Source organism: Natator depressus, chromosome 11 (genome assembly GCF_965152275.1).
Source record: "Natator depressus isolate rNatDep1 chromosome 11, rNatDep2.hap1, whole genome shotgun sequence".
Lineage (NCBI taxonomy): Eukaryota > Metazoa > Chordata > Testudines > Cheloniidae > Natator > Natator depressus.
The window spans coordinates 75,429,998-75,451,725 of record NC_134244.1 but is presented as its reverse complement, the minus strand read 5'-3'; the positions used below and the strand labels follow the sequence as shown (position 1 = coordinate 75,451,725).

Sequence of the window (21,728 nt, the reverse complement as noted above, 5' to 3'; positions counted from 1 at the left end):
GGAATTCAGTTAAAATATCCAAAAACACCATTTTAAAACTGATTATTAGTTAAATAAAACTAACTCACACTTACTTTTTTATTAAACATGTTTTGCATTTAAAACTAACTGATTTATTAAACACAGGAAGTAGTATCTGTAATTAGTGAATTGAACGGATTGTGTCCGGTCACTGTGTCCTTCAAGGTTTTAGAACCAGTAGAGCTCATCCCCTCACACCTCATTTTTGTTCATAGTTTGGAAGAGGAAAATAAACATTTGTACTTTTTCAACCCCCAATTGTTTTCTCAACTTTGAATGAACTAGGTATTGAACTGAACTGGTTGAGTAACTGAAATGCAGACAATATTATCTCTTTCAGAGATTACAGATGATCTCTGTAACTGCAGAAGAGGCTAGTACTGTCAAAAGCTGGGTTAGCACTTAACAAACTCTGGTTTCAGTGGTTTGACTGTCTTTAAAACTTTGGCAGCAAACCTGTAAGGCTTGAATATTATTTTATTTCATTAAAATAAATGATTTCACTAGATTATAATATGTTTAGACCTTAACATAGGTGGTCATAATTTCAAATTTAATTTTAAATAGGTTAATTTTCTTTAAAATAGCACATTAATGTAAATAAAAACACTATTTACATAAAAATCCAATTTTTAATATTTTTTAAAAAAGAATCATTGATTTGTATCCAACATGAGACAGGAGATAATGGATACATCTAGAAGGTAAGTTTATAATCAAATTTGTGATCTGTATAAAAGTTGCTGGGCCTAGTCCTGGTCTCATCAAAGTCAGTGGAAGCAGGGACCTTGTTTTGGGGACCTTTTATAATGTCTGCAAGCTAAATTAACAGTAGTCAATAGTTCTTATGCATGGTTGTTTACACACTTTTCGCAGCATAAGAAACAGTAGGCCTTCTCTGTTGATATGTATATGGAAGATATGTTATTTAACTGCTAGTATCTGTTGTGCTCCTGAAGCACATTACTGTAGCTATTTAGAAGTCGTCATGTTCAGTGCGTGCCCCCAAGTTGCAGTCTTACATGGGGAAATGGAGGGAGTGAAAAGTCCTCTTACCCACAGGAGGTTTGAGCAGATGCCTGGGGTTTGCTCCGAGTAATTCTGCTGCCTGTGTCAGCCAGCTCCGAGCCACCGAGAGCGGGGGGACCCTGAAGCTCTGAGCCTCCACACGTGGTGGTGGCCCCTGGGGCTCCCAGCCAGCCCCCGCAGCTTCCTAGCGGCTCCCCATTTTGTCATGGATATTTTTAGTAAAAGTCAGGGACAGGTCACAGGCTTCCGTGAATTTTCCTTTATTTCCTATGACCTGTCCATGACTTTTACTAAAAATATCTGCGACAAGTTGCTGACATCTGCTGGGAGAGCGATACAGCAGTGCACAGACAATCCAGGAAGTTTTTAGAGAGTGTTGGGGACAACTTCCTGGTGCAAATGCTGGAGGAACCAACTAGGAGCCATGCTCCTCTTGACCTGCTGCTCACAAATGGAAGAATTGGTAGAGGAAATAGAAGTGGGTGGCAAGTTGGGCAGCAGTGACCATGAGATCGTCGAGTTCAGGATCCTCACAAAAGGAAGAAAGGAGAGCAGCAGAATATGGACCCTGGACTTCAGAAAAGCAGACTTTGACTCCCTCAGGGAACTGATGGGCAGGATCCTCTGGGAGGCTAATATGAGGGGGAAAGGAGTGCAGGAAAGCTGGCCATATTTTAAAGAAGTCTTATTGAGGGTGCAGGAACAAACTATCCCGATGTGCAGAAAGAAGAACAAATATGACAGGCGACCAAATTGGCTTAACAGTGAAATCTTCGGTGAGCTTAAACACAAAAAGGAAACTTACAAGAAGTGGAAACTTGGACAGATGACTAGGGAGGAGTATGACAATATTGCTCAAGCATGCAGGATGTAATCAGGAAGGCCAAGGCACAATTGGAGTTGCAGCTAGCAAGGGATGTGAAGGGTAACAAGAAGGGTTTCTACAGGTATATTAGCAACAACAAGAAGGTCTGGGAAAGTGTGGGACCGTTTTTGAATGGGGAAGGCAACCTAGTGACAGATGATGTGGAAAAAGCTGAAGTACTCAATGCTTTTTTTGCTTTGGTCTTCACAGACAAGGTCAGCTCCCAGACTGCTGCACTGGGCAACACAGTATGGGAAGGAGGTGAGCAGCCCTCAGTGCTTGAAAAACAGGTTAAGGACTATTTAGAAAAGCTGGACATGCACCAGTCCATGGGGCCGGATCTAATTCACCCGAGGGTGCTGAGGGAGTTGGCTGATGTGATTGCAGAGCCATTGGCCATTATCTTTGAAAACTCGCGGCAATCAGGGGAGGTCCCGGATGATTGGAAAAAGATAAATGTAGCTTGGGTATCCATACCCAGAGTGGCAGAGACACGGTTGAGAAGAGTTCTGAGTCCATCCCTGAACAACACTCCGTATTGATAACCAGAAAGTCAGAGGTACCAAAGACTGCTCAGCTACCCGTGGTAGCAGTGGAATGGGAGCTGGCTCACTCCCTTGCCAACCACCTGGTACCAGCTGCCTCGCAACTGAAGACATCCTCCACAGGTCCACCTCGACCCAATATTTGATACCATCAGTACCGCGAGAATTTAGGTACCCTAAAGGCCTGTTGGTATCATCTGAGCTGGAATCTTCTCTGTTAACAAGTGCTGGGGGTTTATCAGCATCAAGATTCTCTCACTCCTCTGGCTCCTAGAGTACCATACTCACCCTCATCTACTTTGCAAGTGGAACAGCTATCTTTCCCCCCCTCCCGGTCCCCGCCTTGTAGTGTGTGGAAGAGGACACCCCAGGCTCTCACATATTGGTTGAGGGATCCCCTGTCTATTCTAGGATTCATCTCTCTCCCTCCAAGCTGTTATATTAGAGGAGAATAGACCTCAAATGGCATCAACGTGAATACCTCCATCTATGACATTCCCCCGCACCGCCCCCCAAGTGGCCTTGCTAGGATCTTTGGGTGTTCTGTCATCAACAGTTTGCAACACAATCTTCACGCCACCTGAGGGAGCAGAGAAGGGCCCATTCTCCTCAACATCCTCTATCACCACCTGTGCAAGAGGAGGTGACCTTTGGGGAGCAAGAAGCAAGAGCGGATAAAGAGATGACACTTCTTACTAGTATTTCCTCCTCACCTGATGAAGCTGTGATGCCTCCATCACCTTCTAGGGTGGATGTCTTCAAGTAGTTTCAGGAAATGATGAAGCAAATTGCTGACATTCAACAGATTCCTTTAGAGCAAGTTCAGGAGTCCCACCATACACTGCTATATACTTTACATACCTCCTCATCTATGAAGATTACCACTCTGGCCCATGAAGCTCTTAAGGAGCCTGCTAAAACTGTTTGGCAATCCCCATCTACTGAACTGCCTACCTGCAAAAAGCATTCTGTCCCTGCCAGAGAATCATAGTTTCCATTTTTGCACCCAGCTCTGAATTCCCTGGAAGTGAAGTCCATTTATGAACAAGGCAGACAGTATAGCTCCAAGTCCACCCCGTACACAGGAGTCTTACTCTTCAGCTGCACTTCAGTTCAGAATAACAAATCATCAGGTGCTTATGGCCAAATATGACTATTTGAATTACAAAAAAACATTGTGAACATTGTGACCAATTTAAGGTTATTATACAACAGGGTCAGTTCCTGGCAAAGACATCCCTCCAGGCCTCCTTGGATGCTGCAGATACTGCTGCACAGTCTATATCCACTCCAGTGGTGATAAGAAGAGTGTCTTGGTTACAGCCCTTGGGCTTCCCAAGAGGGGTTCAGCACACCATTGAAGACCTCCCTTTCGATGGTTGTAAGCTTTGTGCAGACTCGATGGTTACATATCTCCACACTTTAAAGGACACACTGTGATCCTTAGGGATTTGTATTCTTGTAAATCAGAGGAGATGTAGTAGGTCTCAGATGGCACAGAGAGCACAGCAGCCTCATATTCAACTTGTCATAGACCAGCTGAGCCCCTGTCCAACAGGCCAACATACTCTAAAAAGAAACCTCATTCAGCTGCAGCTACTTCTCAGCCATGTGCATTCTCCAAGCAACAGTTTTGGTGGATTGAGTCTCAGCTAGGGCTGTCAAGTAATTTAAAAAATTAATCACGATTAATCGCACGATTTAAAAAAATAAACACAATTGTGCTGTTAAACAATAATAAAATATTATTTATTTAAATATTTTTGGATGTTTTCTACATTTTCAAATATATAGATTTCAGTTAAAACACAGAATACAAAGTGCACAGTGCTCACTTTATATTTTTTTATTACAAATATTTGCACTGTGAAAATAAAAGGAATAGTATTTTTCAATTCACCTAATACAAGTACTGTAGTACAACCTCTTTATCAGGAAAGTTTAACTTACAAATGTAGAATTATATACAAAAAACCCCTGCATCTGAAAAAAAAATGTAAAACTTTAGAGTAGGGGTGGGCAAACTTTTTGGCCTGAGGGCCACATCTGGGTATGGAAATTGTATGGTGGGCCATGAATGCTAATGTAATTGGGGGTTGGGGTGCAGGTGGGGGTGAGGGCTACAACTCAGGGTGCAGGCTGTGGGGTGGGGCTGGGGGTGAGGGGTTGGGGGTGCAGGAGGGTGCTCTGGGCTGAGACCAAGGGGTTCGAGGGTGGGAGGGGGGATCAGGGCTCGGGCAGGTGGTTGGGACGTGGGTGGGGTCAAGGGTGCAGGCTCCGAGCAGCACTTACCTCAAGCAGCTTCCAGAAGCAGCAGCCTGTCCCGCCTCCAGCTCCTATGCAGAGGTGCAGCCAGGCAGCTCTGCACACTGCCCCATCTGCAGGCACTGCCCCTGCAGCTCCCATTGGCCGTGGTTCCCGGCCAATGGGAGCTGTGGGGGTGGCGCTTGGGGTGGGTGCAGCCTGCAGAGCCCCCTGGCTGCCCCTAAGTGTAGGAGCCAGAGGGGGGACATGCCGCTGCTTCCAGGAGCCACGCGGAGTGGGGCAAGCCCCTGACCCCGCTCCTCGGCTGGAGTGCCAGAGCGGGACAAGCCCTGCTCCCCGGCAGGAGCTCGAGGGCCAATTAAAACATCTGGAGGGCCAGATGCAGTCCCCGAGCCATAGTTTGCCCACCCCTGCTTTAGAGCCTACAAGCCCACTCAGTACTACTTCTTGTTCAGCCAGTAACTCAGACAAACAAGTTTGTTTACATTTGCAGGATATAATGCTGTCCATTTCTTGTTTATAATGCCACCTGAAAATGAGAACAGGCATTCGCATGGCTCTGGTGTAGCCGGCATTGCAAGATATTTACGTGCCACATTCGCTAAAGATTCATAATCCCTTCATGCTTCAGCCACCATTCCAGAGGACATGCGTCCATGCTGATGACGGGTTCTGCTCAATAACAGTCCAAAGCAGTGCAGACCGACACATGTTCATTTTCATCATCTGAGTCATATGCCACCAGCAGAAGGTTGATTTTCTTTTTTGGTGGTTCGGGTTCTGTAGTTTCCGCATTGGAGTGTTACTCTTTTAAGACTTCTGAAAGCATGCTCTACACCTCATCCCTCTCAGATTTTGGAAGGCATTTCAGATTCTTAAACCTTGGATCAAATGCTGTAGCTATCTTTAGAAATCTCACATTGGTACCTTCTTTGCATTTTGTCAAATCTGCAGTGAAAGTGTTCATAAAATGAACAACATGGTCTGGGGCATCATCAGAGACTGCTATAATATGAACTATATGGCAGAATGCAGGTAAAACAGGGTAGGAGACATACAATTCTCCCCCAAGGAGTTCAGTTACAAATTTCATAGAATCATAGAATATCAGGGTTGGAAGGGACCTCAGGAGGTCATCTAGTCCAACCCCCTGCTCAAAGCAGGACCGATCCCCAATTATTGCCCCTGATCCCTAAATGGCCCCTTCAAGGATTGAACTCACAACCCTGGGTTTAGCAGGCCAATGCTCAAACCACTGAGCTATCCCTCCCCCCCAATTTAATTAACGCCTTATTTTTTTAACAAGTGTCATCAACATGGAAGCATGTCCTCTGGAATGACCAAAGCATGAAGGGGCACGTGAATGTTTAGCATATCTGGCATGTAAATACCTTGCAATGCTGGCTACAAAAGTGCCATGCGAACGCCTGTTCTCACTTTCTGGTGACCTTGTAAATAAGAAGCGGGCAACATTATTTCCTGTAAAGGTATGCAAACTTGTTCGTCTTAGTGATTGGCTGAACAAGAAGTAGTACTGAGAGGGCTTGTAGGCTCTAAAGTTTTACATTGTTTTGTTTTGACTGCAATTGTGTAACAAAAAAAATCTACATTTGTAAGTTGCACTTTCATGTTAAAGAGACTGCACTACAGTACTGGTATGAGGTGAGAAAATATTTAATAAATTTCAATTGGTATCCTATTGATTAAAACTTCAATTAATTTTTTTAGTTAATCGCATGAGTTAACTGCAATTAATCGACAGCCCTAGTCTCAACCACCCAATCAACAAGGTTTTACAGCTGTAACATCCTCTTCGGATGCCCCCTCTCCCATTTTCAAGCTTCATGGGATAGTATAACATCGGACAATGGGTTTTGGAAGCCACCACATCCAGTTACGCTATCCATTTCAAATCTATCCCTCCACCCATTCCCCCTCCACAGACCTATTTAAGGACCCTTCTCATGATCAGTTGCTGGTGCAAGAGATTGCCTTTCTTGTACATTTAGGAGCAATAAAACCTGTTCCTGTACAGCATAGGGGAAAGGGAGTCTATTCAAAGTACTTCCTGATACCCAAAAAGAATGGAGAGTGGAGACAAATTTTGGACCTCAGGTATCTAAACAGATAGGTAAAACAGCAGAAGTTCAGGATGGTGATCATTTTAGCAATAATTCCCTCATTAGAGTTAGGAGAGTGGTTCATGATTCTCATCCTGGAGTATGCACATTTTCATGTCACTGTTCACCCTTCACATGAGGTTTCTTCATTTTCTAATCAACAACGAGCACTACCACTACAGGGTGCTCCCTTTTGGCCTATCTTCTGCCCCAAGAGTATTCTCAGCAATTCTGCATGATCAGGGGCAGGTCATATCAGGAAGTGTTGACACCAAAGATGACATGTTCTCTGTTTCACAGCCTGGGCCTTCAAATCAACCTCAAAGTCTACAGTGTCTAGATTTCATAGGCGCTTCCCTGGATGAATTGACAGGCAGAGCATACCTCCCTTCCAGAAGATTTCTTGCACTAATGAATCTCATCTCAAGAATTCAGGGCAGTCCTCAAGTAACAGTATTCTATTGTCTTCAACTGCTAGGACACAGCTTGTATTTTCGTAGTGCAACACCCCGGCTTACATCTAAGAGGCCTCCAGGAGTGGATTTGAACAGTTTACAAACCAAGAAAGCACAGCTTAGGCAGATAGCTGTCCCCCAGTGCATTCTACAGTCACTCAACGATAGCAGTAAAAAATGTTTGCCTATACTTTCTACATATAATCAGATCCAAGTCAATAAAGATAAGGACAGACAATGTGGCATTCATCTGTTATGTCAACCATAAGGGAGGAGCACATTCCCCATATGTCTGAACCAAAGTGATAAAACTCCTAGAATTGGTGCATATCCAACCAGATAGTCAACTCAGTTTCATATCTCCCAGGTATTCAGAACACCGTGGCAGACGACCTCAGCAAACATTTCTTCTAAATCATGAATGGGAACTGAACTCCCGAGTCCTCCACAAGATATTCTTAGCTTGGAGGTTCCAAGAGGTTGATCTGTTTGCCACAGCAACCAACACAAAATGCATCAGGTATTGCTGCAGAAGGGGTCTTGAACCCCAATCCCAAGGAGACACTTTTCTCATCTCCTGGACAAATGGGTTTCTTTATGTATATCCACTGACACCGTTACTACTAGAAGTTCTCAACAAGATCAGGCCAAAGTCATACTGATTGCACCAACATGGCGATGAAAAGTTTGGTCTCTCTGTCTAATCAGACTCACCTCTCACCCTCCATGGCAGCTTCCGTTCACTCCTTGCCTACTGATTCATGATGCCGATCAAACTCTTCACCCCATCCTAACAAAAGAACGGGCACACACACACACACACCCCATTTATGGTATTCATCAGAGAGAAGGTTGTACTATGGGCCCATCCAAGATTTTTACCTTGGGTGTCCTCAGAATGAATTAATCATTCATCTCCTGTTTTTCCCCTAAAGCCACATCAAACTAGTCAAGAACCCATGTTCCATACCCTAGATGTCAGGCGGGCATTAGCTTTTTACTTAGATCGGACCAAACCTTTTAGAAGATCTCCAAGACTATTTGTATCTTTTGTGGACCAAAACAAGCATTCTGTTATTTCAAAACAGAGATTATCAAAGTAGATCTCTGGATGTATCAAGAGCTATTCAACTGAACTCATTTTCAACCCCTTTGAGAGTGATTGCACGTTCAACAAGAACACTATCTGCATCTCTAGCCTGACTTAAGGATGTACCAACTGCAGACATTCATAGAGTGGCAACTTGGTCCTCTGTTCGTACTTTTTCTAGCCATTATGCCTTGGTGCTTGCTGCAAGATATGACACTGCTCTGGGTAGTGCAGTTCTCTCCTCTGTATTGGACTCTGTTCCGAACCACCTGCGTCCTTAGCGGGGTGCTGCTTAGGAGACACCTGAAGCAGAGCACCCACAGGGCTGATACTCAGAGAAGGAGGAGAGGATACTCACCTTGTGCAGTAGCTGGAGTTCTTTGAGATGTGTGCCCCTGTGGGTGATCTGCTACCCACCCTCCTCCTCCTCTGCTTCGGTGTCTCTCTTTTGGGACTTTGAAGCGGAGAAGGAACTGAGGGGAGTTCGCCCACACAGCCCCATATAACGTCAGTGCGGGGCACAGGAATGTGTAGGATGCATGTATGGGCTGAAGAGGCATTGCTATGATCAAAGACACAGGGTGCAGGCATAGCTGAAGTGGAGCAGTCACAGGGACACACATCTTGAATAACTCGAGTTACTGCACAAGGTGAGTAACCTCTCCTTACGGACTCAGAACTCAAGCTATTTAGCTCAACACAGACAAGGTTAAGGGGTGACTTGATTACAGTCTATAAATACCTACATGGAGAACAAATATTTAATAATGGGCTCTTCAGCCTAGCAGAGAAAGGTCTAACATGATACAATGGCTGGAAGTTAAAGCTAGACAAATTCAGACTGGAAATAAGGTGTAAATTTTTAATAGCGAGAGTACTTAACCATTGGGACAATTTCCCAGGGTTGTGGTGGATTCTCCATCACTGACAATGTTTAAATCAAGATTGGATGTTTTAGTATGAGATCTGCTCTAGGAATTACTTTGGGGAAGTTCTCTGGCCTGTGCTGTACCGCAGGTCAGACTAGATGATCATAGTGGCTTCTTCTGGCCTTGGAATCTATGAATCTTTGATAGCTGCAACAGCACTATATTCCTAGCACCATTGTGATGCTCCAGTATTACTGTCTGATGTGATCTTGTTACAGATCTTTCTACAATCTCTTTACTTCCCTACCATCACCAGGACAAGCATGCATGGATTTTCAGATTTCTGAGAAAGCAGACATGCACAACTGAGCATGGTAGCAGGAGATGACATCTTAGCTGCACATTTCCCATAAATAGCAATGGAATGTGCATGGCTAAATCCTCAGGTAGCTGTTGAAAATCATGGTGGTATTTTAGAACCACAGCTATAAGAATGCCTAACAATATGATCTGTATAGCACTACCCAATCACTCCTTCATCTATAAACAACTAAGCAGGAATTTTCACATTTTCATTATTATGTACCTCTTCCCTTTCAGGTATTAGCAATGCAGAAGCCCGCCAGCCAGGAAAAGCACCTAATTTCAGTGTAAACTGGACAGTAGGAGACACTGGTCTTGAAGTTATTAATGCCACAACTGGCAAGGATGAGATGGGTCGTGCATCTCGCCTTTGTAAGCACGCTTTGTACAGTCGCTGGATGCGTATTCATGCAAAGGTACATGTCCAAAGATAGGAGCGGTTTTTTACTGCTGGGTTTCAATTTTGCTCAGTCTCATAACCACCTTTCTAATAAAAGGTTGTAATGTGCTGGCTTCTTGTAGTGTAGCTATTGCAAGTGGATATAAAAAACCTTCTCTAAAACATTTTCAAAGTTAGTAATTGGTGTGTTACTGAACCATGGGTAAAAATGGGGAAGAGAGAAGTCTTGCTCCACATTTTCTTTAATATGGTCATTTCTAGTGTAAATGCATGTGAGGATCTAATTACCTGCCTCTAGAACTAAGTAAAGTAAAAATGTTGACTCCTTTGAGCTTTGCTTATAATTTTAATGTACTGGACAAGATAGTCTCTTTTAGTAGCTCTTCCGGAGCCCAGCACACAGAACACTAAAGTTAAAAACCAGTAGAGCTAAGATTTGCCAGATCATATCCTGAGACCATCCTATGACATAAGAGGTGGGGTCTGTCGTCTGCGGGGTCTGTAGTTTAGTGTGAAGAGGCATTCCTGTTTGAGTACATGTGGGGTAAAATCCTAGCCCCATTGAAGTCAAAGGTAGTGACTTCAGTGGAACCAGGTTTTCTCCCCTGGTCTTCCCCAGGAGGTGAAAGAATTGTCAAAGAATTGTTTTTTGAAAGTTTGGATTTCTTTGCCTCAAGATCGTTGATAAACTCTATAAAAATGGAAAGATACAAGCAGTAGACCATGATCCTTAGGGTTCTCCCAGTCCTCTCTTCAAAGCGTCTGTATTGATAGAAGCAAACAGCACCTTGAGCCAGTCATTTCCGCAGAATCAGTATTCCTACAACAGTCCTTTGGAGTCTGTCATTTCTTATTGTAGTGCGGCAAGGCACTGAAATATAGACAGCTGGGTGCTGAGATTGTGGCATAAGCTTGTCATTCACTTTCACTAGGTTACACATAGGCCTTCCACCCGTGCTGCACAGGGTATGTGTATCTCCTGCTTAGGGCCCTGGAATACTGCTTCCCTCCCCCAGCCCTGCTGTCAGGGGAGCCTCTGCACAAAGGTGGGTGGGAACTGTCCCATGAAGAGTAGAAGGGGTGGGTTTCAAAGAGAACTGCAGCCAGTTGCTATCAAGCAAAATGACGATGGTTTCAGTTTGACCTTCAAGTTGCTTATGGAAATGAGTAGATCCTCAGGGTTCCCACTGGACCAATAGTTTTGCTATGAGCTGTGAAGTGATATGTAGTTGGATACAAATCAACAGTAACGTTCTGTCTATACAGTGTTTGTCATTCTTTCAAATTGCTGCACTCATTCTCTCGTTTTTCTTGATTCTGGTTCCTGGAATGGCTTTGTGTAATGGTTTGTTTTCTTTCTTTTTCTATTTGTGCAGCTTTCCTCTAGCCTGCGCGCAAAGATCCTCAAACCGAACCTGTACCATGACACTAAGCAGGTGGCCACTAAGTATCAAACGGCCAAAGAATGTTTGTTTAAAGCGTTCCTGAAGGCAGGGCTTGGAGCCTGGGTGGAGAAACCAATAGAGCAGGATCAGTTTTCTCTCACTGTCTAATTCATGGACTGCACATCACTTTGGAACAGGGGGTCATTCTGGAAATCCTGGCGTCCGGCATCGTTTTCTGGCATCAGCTGTCAAAGCATCTTTTTAACACTTTGAAACTAACTGGCAAATTGTTGTTATGTTTTGCTCAAATATTGAAAGTCAATGATAAGTTGCTACAATAATTCTATATTTTGTTATAAAAATCGTTTTGGTTTACTTCTCTAGAAACTCCTGTTACTGTAGAAAAAACTGCAGTAAGGCTTTCTTTAACAGTACCAGATGACTCATATTTTTCTGGGTTAGAAAAAATTCCTTTTTTTAATGCAATATAAGCAAGTGCATGAAAACATGTAGTAGATTGCATTAGGTTTTACACTGCATTTTTTTAGTCTGTAGCTTAATTTAATCAAAAAAAGCTACAAAGCGAATTTCTGCTCTTCTGTTAGCTTGGTTTTTCTTTTAATTGCAGGGTTTTAATTGCAGAGCATATAGGTGACAAAGCCAGAATGGATTTTGGACAGCTAGCTTTTCCCTTCTTCCTTGCTCTTTAAAACCAGCTGCTGAAAACGTCATGTCTTTGATGTACGTATTTATTAGTCTGTGACCTGGTTTTTAACATACAGCTTTTTATTCTGTTTTTTAAAATACCTTTACCTCCCATTTACATGCATTGTAAAGTCATCATTTTTTACCACTGTAAACTGGAAACAAAAAATAAGTATTTGTAAGTTAAGAAATGTAGTCTGTAGTGTACAAAACCTGTTTAGAAGTAGGCAGTTTGTATATCCCAGGAACTCATGCGAACACCACCATAACATTAACAGTAATGTGGCAACTTCAGAAAAACTGTTGTTCGTTTTGGGGAAATAATTCTGCTTTGCCAAAATAACCCATTCGTAGAATATTAATTACAGTTTTTCTCAAAGAAATGAGAGGCCTACTGAAGATGAAAGTATTGTTAAACTTCTTCCTTGTGGTCTTCAGAGACTTAACAACTGGACTGTTGTGTCCCCTGAAGATTTTATTTCCTGTAGCTTGACATACATGATGATCTATAAAAGTCTTATTTCTAAGTTTTGTTTGCTCTAGTATATATTTAGAATGGTATTTTATTTATAAAAGCTCTTTTTTGTTAAAATTTTCACATATGCTAGATGTGAAAATGAAAAATAGCAGGGAAAATACTGCCAGGTCTGTTAAGTCAATGGGTGCATAGACAGCACTTTTAGAACAATTTGTAAGCGAAATGGAAGGCTGACAATGGATTGAAAAAATCCTCTTTTTCTCAGCATACCAGGTATAATTCTCTAGTTATGTCCAATATGTCTAAGTACATGATGTGACGTGTGTATCAAAGATATTGTGTGTACAAATTCCGAAAAACACCTCAAAGTATTTTTAAGTCCTATTTTTAAAATAATTAGTTGATAATAGCAGTAACTACCTCAGCACAGGGCATTTCCTGGGGAGTAGCAGCTCCCTGGGTGTTGTGGAAAGTGATGCAAAAACTCTTTCCAGCCAGTTATGAATGTGCTGGAAATGCCCTGTCCTGCAATCATTATTGCTCAATTATGAATCAAAGTGAAAAAAATTATCAAGACTAAAAGTTGCCTGAGTATTGTATTAAACCTCCTAATTAGAGTCTTAGTAGCAATACATTAATGTGTAAAATAAACTCTTGTAGGGGAAAAACATTCAGGATGTGTGAAGGCAAGTAATGTACATGCTCTTTCAAAACACAAGATTTACATTGTATCTGTCTTTGCAAATGTCTTTGGCCCTGAACCTGCAAACTCTTTTGCAATTGCTTAAAGTTAAGCATAAGTAGACCCACGGAACTGCTCATTTGCTCAAAATTAAACGTGTGCATAAATTTGCAGGATTGAAGCCAAAATGTGGAGCAAGAACTGTAAATTAGAGCAATTTATGAATTTTCTAGCTGGTCTAACCATGTGGATATTCTTGGAATTAGTCTTACTTATTAAATGAAATCTCTGTTTTAAGGGACTCTGTCTACTGATGATTTCACTTTGCAATCTTAATCTATTTTTACCAATCTTTTTAAATTTCTCATTCAGAAGTTGAGCTCTCTTCAAATTTTATTTTGAAGTTCAGGCAGTTATTAGGTGAGATTATTTTTGTATTGATGAAGTCCTGAATGTGAGTAATATATTTAAGTATTATTGTAGGCATACATTTTAAGACATTAAAATTTACTATGAATATATGGAAACTATAAGTGAGAGTTCCATGCAGAATTCTTTTTGATAAAAGGGCAGCATTTGATTGATATGATATTGATTCTCATTCTTTATAGTTCTAGGGTTCTCAAAAATGTTTTCCAGGATCATGTGCAACCCATATCTGTCATCTGGAAGCCAATGGCTTTCCGCATACCTGCTTATTCATTTTTGTTCAGTAATATTGAAAATCAGAAGTTGGGGGAAGAAGTGTTCCTCTAAAAGATGTATTTGAGATTGTTATATTCAGCTAAATTCTGCCATGTCCCTCTTTTGTCATTCTGTGCTCCTTTATATTCTTGGCCTTTGTATTCTTTGTAATACTCCTGTATTCTTTACAGATCACCATCATCAAGCATGGATGGCTTTTTATGCATTTAATTTTAAATGATTGCAGAGGATAAAGGCAACATGGCTGCCAACAGCTGTTGAAATTTGGGGTTGACCTTTCTGTATCAAGCATTTAGCTTAGCATTTATTCTGAAAGGTTGGATGGTCTTCTTGAATATCTTCACTGTGCGATTTAGTATGTCATGGTGGTGGCTAATCTTAGCAAGGATTTGTTATGCAATCCTGGGAATTCTTGGGTTTTTTTAAGTTGATATAAGGGTATATCTCAGGTTCATCACAAAATTTAAATGAGTAACTTTAAAGTTAATAAATACTTGAAGAAATATAATTTAAGATGTTTTTCCAAATGACATTCTAGCGATAATAAAAGATAATAGGTTAGTAACATAGAACACTGTAAATGTAGGGATTTTTAAAAAAAAATATTCTGTAGGGGTGTGGAAGAGAACTTGGACCTGGAGGTGAAACTTGAAGAATTTGGTTATTTCCGTGCTCAGGATTTAATACCCATAGAACATTTCCTGTCACTTGTTGATGATGAATCATACTGTCTTCACATTAATATGCTAGCTCTTTCCTATCCCCCCGCGAAGCTCCCAATCCTTTAGCGTAGTTAGTGATAAAAATTATGATAGTTAAATAGTGTGCAACTTACACACATACAACAATGGGCTCCCTGCACAGGTGACAGTTTTAGTATCTTCCTCGTGCTAGATAGTACAAAACACACTAGTGTAGGGTAGAAAATAATTAATGGGGGGCATCCCTCAGAGTAGCAGCAGATCTTTATATGGTACCACTCCTGTGTCCTCATTAAAACCTAAAACAACTCACGACTGAAATTTCAGGCACCTTAGAGCTGCATCATTGGTGTTTTGTTTTACCAATATGCAGCTCTGAAGTTAAGTATTTTATCCACCTAAAAATATAAACAATCTTTCAACTGGATACCTTGTATACACAAATGATGATACTTTCTGCTGGTGAAGGAATAAAATTATTAGTTGTGGGCTGCTGATCCGAGCTAACAGTGTTAGTAATGAAAGAGTAAAGGTGACATCACGAAAACTGTTTTCTTTCCCATCTCTCCCAAAGACAATTTATTTTTTACCAGGGGAAAACGACTTGAGTTTTGGGACATTTTGAGTTGAGGTTGCCACATAACTGAAGTGGAACTTTCTTTTTCTTTCTTTCTTTCTTTCTTTCTTTCTTTCTTTTTAAATAATACGCTGAAGTTTCTCCATACATTGACAATTATCTTTTTGCCTTTCACCAAAGCAAGCTTTTTCACTCCAAGGGGATACTTTCAAGTCTTTGCATTTTTATCATAATAGAATGTCTGTTATGAAAATCATCCTGAAGTTTTTTGAATGGGAAGGTGAGCTGTGATTCAGATATGTGATGGGAATCAAAATGTTTAAAGTTATTTAAAACATAAAAGTGAGCCCACAGAAATAAAGTGTAAACAAAATGTATAAAATATATTATCCTGTCTCCAAATCACTGTGTGGTTTTTGGTTTTGTTTTTTTAAAGACAGGCAGCCTTATAACATATGATATCAGCTGAATTGAAAGTTTTTTGGTGCAATTTACAGTCATACTTGGGTACAATCCCAATCAGATATAGACTGGACATGATGAAAAGTGCTACATAAGAGCGTGGTATGATTTTTATTTATTTATTTATTTATATGCATATTAAGAATATCATCGAATATCAGGGTTAGAAGAGCCCTCAGGAGGTCATCTAGTCCAACCCCCCTCTCAAAGCAGGACCAACCCCAACTAAATCATCCCAGCCAGGGCTTTGTCAAGCCGGGCCTTAAAAACCTCTAAGGATGGAGATTCTACCACCTCCCTAGGTAACCCATTCCCGTGCTTCACCACCCTCCTAGTGAAATAGTTTTTCCTAATATCCAACCTAGACTTCCTCCACTGCAACTTGAGACCATTACTCCTTGTTCTGTCATCTGCTACCACTGAGAACAGTCTAGATCCATCCTCTTTGGAACCCCCCTTCAGGTAGTTAAAGGCTGCTATCAAATCCCCCCTCACTCCTCTCTTCTGCAGACTAAATAACCCCAGTTCCCTCAGCCTATCCTCATATGTCATGTGCCCCAGCCCCCTAATCATTTTTGTTGCCCTCCGCTGGACTCTCTCCAATTTGTCCACATCCTTTCTGTAGTGGGGGTCCAAAACTGGACGCAATACTCCAGATATGGCCTCACCAATGCCGAATAGAGGGGAATAATCACTTTCCTTGATCTGCTGGCAACTATATATATATATATACTAATGCAGCCCAATATGCCATTAGCCTTCTTGGCAACAAGGGCACACTGTTGACTCATGTCCAGCTTCTCATCCACTGTAATCCCCAGGTTCTTTTCTGCAGAACTGCCGCTTAGCCAGTCAGTTCCCAGCCTGTAGCAGGGCATGGGATTCTTCCGTCCTAAGTGCAGGATTCTGCACTTGTCCTTGTTGAATATCCAGAATTATCATAATTAATTAAGCAATTTTGAAAGGGATATTAAATCTCATACTTTAAAGCTTAAACCAATTACAAATTAGGATGCTCCCTAAAGGGCTTGGGGGTCAGATTACCCCACCTGTGCTACTCAGGGTTTTTACACCTTCCTGGTATTCCCCATTGTCAGAGACAGGATACTGGACTGGATGGACCTTGGGTCTGGCCCAACCTGGTAACGCCTGTGTTCTGTGCTGGTGAGAGCTCAGAAGCCGCAACACAGAGACTAGAACTCTGGAACTTGATTTTGGAATTCATTTGTCCGAATTAGGAATTGAACCTTCTTATATATCATCTGGCCCATCACGCAGTGTCACTCATCTTTACATTATAGCACATCTCTCAGCAGGCTTCCACCTTCTGATAAACAAGCAAGAAAGGAACCAGAGCTGCTCTCATAGTTATGTGCCCGGCAGCATTTATATTCAGATGGTCCTGTGGGCTTATTTTGCACAATTTTATTATACAATTCTGCCATATACTTTTAAGGATGTTAATTTTTAAAATAAGTTTTCTTTTGAATCTTTTGCATAAAATTGACATTGCAGTAGCCCAGATTGTCACTGTTCGTGCTGGGCAGAAGTCTTTTATGACAAGCACAGAGACTGGCAGAGGAAGGTGGCTCAATTTCAAACACTAGATTGGTTGCCTAATCAGTTTCTGACTGAAACAGACAAAATAGAAGGAAGTTCTTGTTTTTCTTCCTAAAGCACAAATGGCCTTGTAGGATGTAACATTCCGTTCCTACATGTACTGTCAGCTCCCAAAATGTGTCAAAGGAGGTAAGTGCTATTCGTGTAAAAAATACCTTTGAAAATCTGGCCCTGTGTCTTTTATAAACTGGGTAAAGATTTTTTTTCCTTCCACTACTTCTGTAATGACGGAATAAGCTGTACTGACAACAGAACTAGAAGCAAATTATGGGTGTTATCCTGGCTCCATTGAAGGCAGTGGCAGAGCTCCCCTTGAGTTCAGTGCATCCAGGATTTCATCCTGTACATTTAAATATTGTTGACTTTAATAATGAAGCAAAACAAAATCATTTAAATAAATATCAAAAGTAACACTGATTTTGAAATCCCTGTACTGACAATTTTGTACTCTGGCTGCTAATCATGCCAACAGTGTAGCAGAAGGCTTTTGTGAGTGGTCATGTTTTGTTTTTGTTTTCTTTACTGAAACTATAAAACAGATATAAGAAATGTAATTTATGTACATAACAGTCTAGCCCATTTGGAGACAGCAGATGTGACATTTTAAAGATTTTTTATCTTTGAGTGACAGAGTCTGTTGTCTAGGAAGCCCAAAATGTCATCACGTTGCTTTTTAAAATGTTTTCAATATTATCATGCACAGACCAGTCTAGTTGCAGTCAGCAGACACATGGTTAGAAGATTAAAATACAATGTACATAAATTGCTCTACGTTATTTGCATGAAGCAGTTACTTTTGCCCTATTTCTGACTTTGTGATGTTGTGATGGCAACACACCTGCCTTTACTAACTGATAAAGGGATATTAAAAGAGCACTGTCAAATACTTTCATGACAATGTTTATTTTTGGGTGTCCTCTCCATCCTTCCTAATCCCTCCTTAGAATATGCACCTTAGCAGTGTCTATAAAAATGTTATTTTCCTTGGGCCACAAGCCCTCCCCACTCCAGCCCGTATTGCTACTGAAACACACTCCGCCGGCTACCCTAACTAATTACTCTGCTTTGCATACTACCTTGCTTTGTTTAATTCATTACTATTTGTACAGAGAGTTGAAAACACAAAGTTATATAAATACAGAATTATTATTTGTACATCGGTACAGTCAGTATCAGAAAAATGTACCCCGATCAGAGAGCTGTGTCACTTATCATCAGAAGCTGTAGATCCAACACGCCCAGCACAAAACATTGTGTGGGTCCTTCCAACGCCTCGTTATCGTGTTCGTTACATCATGAAGAATACTCCAGAACAATTCCAGTACTTTTTTTGAGGCTACCATCTTGTTCTCTGTAATCTCAGCTTTCACTTAAAACAAAAAATCAAAACAAATAGGGCTTATTTACAGCTGGAAATTTACTAAAATGTCTATGCCAGAGCAGCGCCCCCTGATTCTGGAATAAGAGTGCCTTTTTTCTGAGTTAGCTTAATCCATGTCCAAATCCACTATGGAAGTGGATTAAACTAAATCAGAATTGGGCACTCTTAGTCCAAAATAAGTGTGTCCACACAGGGCTATTGCGGTTAATTTCCAGATGTTGACAAACCCTAGGTCTCTTACCCTGATTGCAAGGAAAACCAGAAAATGTGAAGTACACACCAATATCCTTGATGTGTACTACCATAATCTGTAGAGAACCTAAAACAATAGCTGTAAGAAGTGTGAACTATCCCTCTGCCCCAATGGCATGCTGACACAAATGCCTAATTACAATAATTTAAGTTTCAGAGTAACAGCCGTGTTAGTCTGTATTCGCAAAAAGAAAAGGAGTACTTGTGGCACCTTAGAGACTAACCAATTTATCTGAGCATTTATTGAGCATTTGTTAAAACCAGGGGCATCCGATGAAGTGAGCTGTAGCTCACGAAAGCTTATGCTCAAATAAATTGGTTAGTCTCTAAGGTGCCACAAGTACTCCTTTTCTTTTTGCGAATAATTTAAGTATCAGCATTACTGAGAAAAGGAGGGGAGAAACTCACACACAGATCTGCACATCTAGCCCAGTATCCTGTCTTCCGACAAGTGGCCAGTGCCAGATGATGCAAAGGGAATGAACAGAACAAAGCAATAATCAAGTGATCCACCCCCTGTCATCCAGTCCCAGCATCTGGCAGTCAGAGATTTAGGGACATCTAGAGCATGGAGACACATCCCTGACCATCTTAAATAGCTATTGATGGACCTATTCTCCATGAACTTATCTAATTCTTTTTTAAACCCAGTTATACTTTTGGCCTTCGCACCGTCTTCTGGCAACGAGCGCCACAGACTGACTGTGCATTGTGTGAAAGAAATACTTCCTTTTGATTGTTTTAACCCTGCTGCCTGTTAGTCTCATTAGGTGACTCCTGGTTCTTGTGTTATGAGAAGGAGTAAATAATACTTCCTTATTCACTTTCTCCACACCAGTCGTGATTTTAGAGACCTCTATCATATCATAGAATCATAGAATATCAGGGTTGGAAGGGACCTCAGGGGATCATCTAGTCCAACCCCCTGCTCAAAGCAGGACCAACACCAACTAAATCATCCCACCCAGGGCTTTGTCAAGCCAGGCGTTAAAAACGTGTAAGGATGGAGTTTTCCCCTCATGGTCATTTCTTTTCTAAAATGAACAGTCCCAGTCTTTTTTCCCCTCATGCGGAAGCTGTTCCATCCCTTTCATTATTTTTCTTGCCCTTCTCTGTAATTTTTCCAATTTGAATATAGTTTTTTGAGATGGCCCCACCAGAACTGCATGGTGTGGGTGTACCATGGATTTATATCCTGGCATTCTGACATTTGCTGGCTTATTACCTATCTGCCAGTCATCTGGTACAGAGGCTGATTTCAGCCATCGATTACATACCAGAGTCAGTATATTTGCGTCCCTCCAGAACTCTTGGGTGATATACCATCTGGTCCTGGGGACTTATTGCTGGTTACTTTGTCAACTTACGTGGGGAATTGAGGTTGGCACCTCCAGGCATAGGGTTCAGGGGGAAGAGTTCAAGCTGCTGCTCCCACCCACAGGACCCCTGCTGCTCCGGTGTTCCAGAGGTGCACAGGGAACAGAGGGCCCTGGTGTGCAGCAACAGGGATCTCAATTCCACCTGGGCACAGGTCTCTGCATGTGAATTTCCTTTGTCTTTCAAGCACACCCGTGAGGCTGGCTGGCGGGGGGCTTGGCCAGCTCCCTAGCACCAGAGCAGGTTTACTCTTTCCTGGATGCGAAGCATCTTTGCAGACAATATTAGCCCTTGCTGCGAGTCTCAGTGAGTCTGATGAGGGGTCACCCTGAACAATGGTGCTCCGGAAACAGCCACTCCCAGAGAGCACCCTGCAAACCTCAGGGCCCAGAGAGCCACCCCCTCGTCCCAGAGAAAAGCTTCATCACCACGGACTATTAAAATATACACTGCAGCCCTCCCCTGCACTGTCCCCAGACATCCCCCATCTCCCTGCCATTTCCACAGGGATAAGATGAGCAGAGTGGCATGCACAGGGACCTGAGTGCTGGGAACCATGGGTAGATCTCAGGGCATAGACACTATTACCAATTTTAAAATAGTGAATCTGCGCACTGCCCTGGTCCACAGCCCTGCAGCTTCTGGCACAGACGCCTCATGTAGTCCTGATGAGACAGCTGTGTGCGCCCCGTGTCTGTTCTCTCTCCTTGTACAGTAAGGGGAGTCAGGGCCCTAACCGCCTCCTTGCGCTTTGACCTGACCAAACCTGGCTCAAGGGAGCCCTGGCGCCTGGCTGGGGCACTGCTGCAATGCGGATAATAAATGACAGGAATATTTCAGACTAAGAGACCAGGAACATGTCACCCACTAAGAGACCAGAATTGAACCTATCCGCATGCAGGGGTTGGCCCTGCAGGGGCATGAGCCCCACCGTCGTTTTTATAGGGAGCAGCTTCTCTCTGCTTGTTTTTCTTCCTTCTTTTGAACTGTGGCTTTGTCAGCTGGCCAGCCAGGTAAGCTGCTGCAGCACGAGCCGGCCTGTGCCGACTCGCATTCTGTGTCTCCCCGGGGCCTGCGTGAGCTTTCCCTGTCGCACGGACGTCCTGCTGGAGCTGTGCGAGAGGCCTGCTCAGACCTACCCCCTGGGCTTAAAGCACGGTGTAAGTAACACACAATTGTGGCACTGCCTTCTGAGTGTAGGATTTCCTGGGTTTTCTGCTCTCACTGCCTCTCCTTTGGCCCAGCCCTGGACCCCTCACCGCCCCACCTCTCTGCTGTTTTGCTCTTGGAGAGGGAAGTGTATGAACCAGCTGCCTAGAGCCCAGTCAGCTTTCTCCTGTGATTCTTAAAACCCAAATACGAGCAGACAGGTTATTGCTCT

At 42.3% G+C, this 21,728-nt stretch overlaps 1 protein-coding gene across 5 annotated transcripts in view; it reads left to right on the top strand.

Annotated features, from left to right (window-relative positions):
- Positions 1-15,657, top strand: part of ADARB1 (adenosine deaminase RNA specific B1) — a 253,319-nt gene extending 237,662 nt beyond the window's left edge. For 4 of the 5 annotated variants that reach the window (XM_074968188.1, XM_074968187.1, XM_074968190.1 and 1 more), the window contains 2 exons: positions 9,860-10,038; positions 11,399-15,656. In XM_074968188.1, the coding sequence (XP_074824289.1) occupies positions 9,860-10,038; positions 11,399-11,575 (356 nt within the window). In that variant the 3' untranslated portion in view covers positions 11,576-15,656. Of the gene's footprint in view, positions 1-9,859; positions 10,039-11,398 lie in introns of all 5 variants that reach the window. The other variant, XM_074968186.1, reaches the window with a different exon arrangement.
- The last annotated feature ends 6,071 nt before the right edge of the window (positions 15,658-21,728 follow it).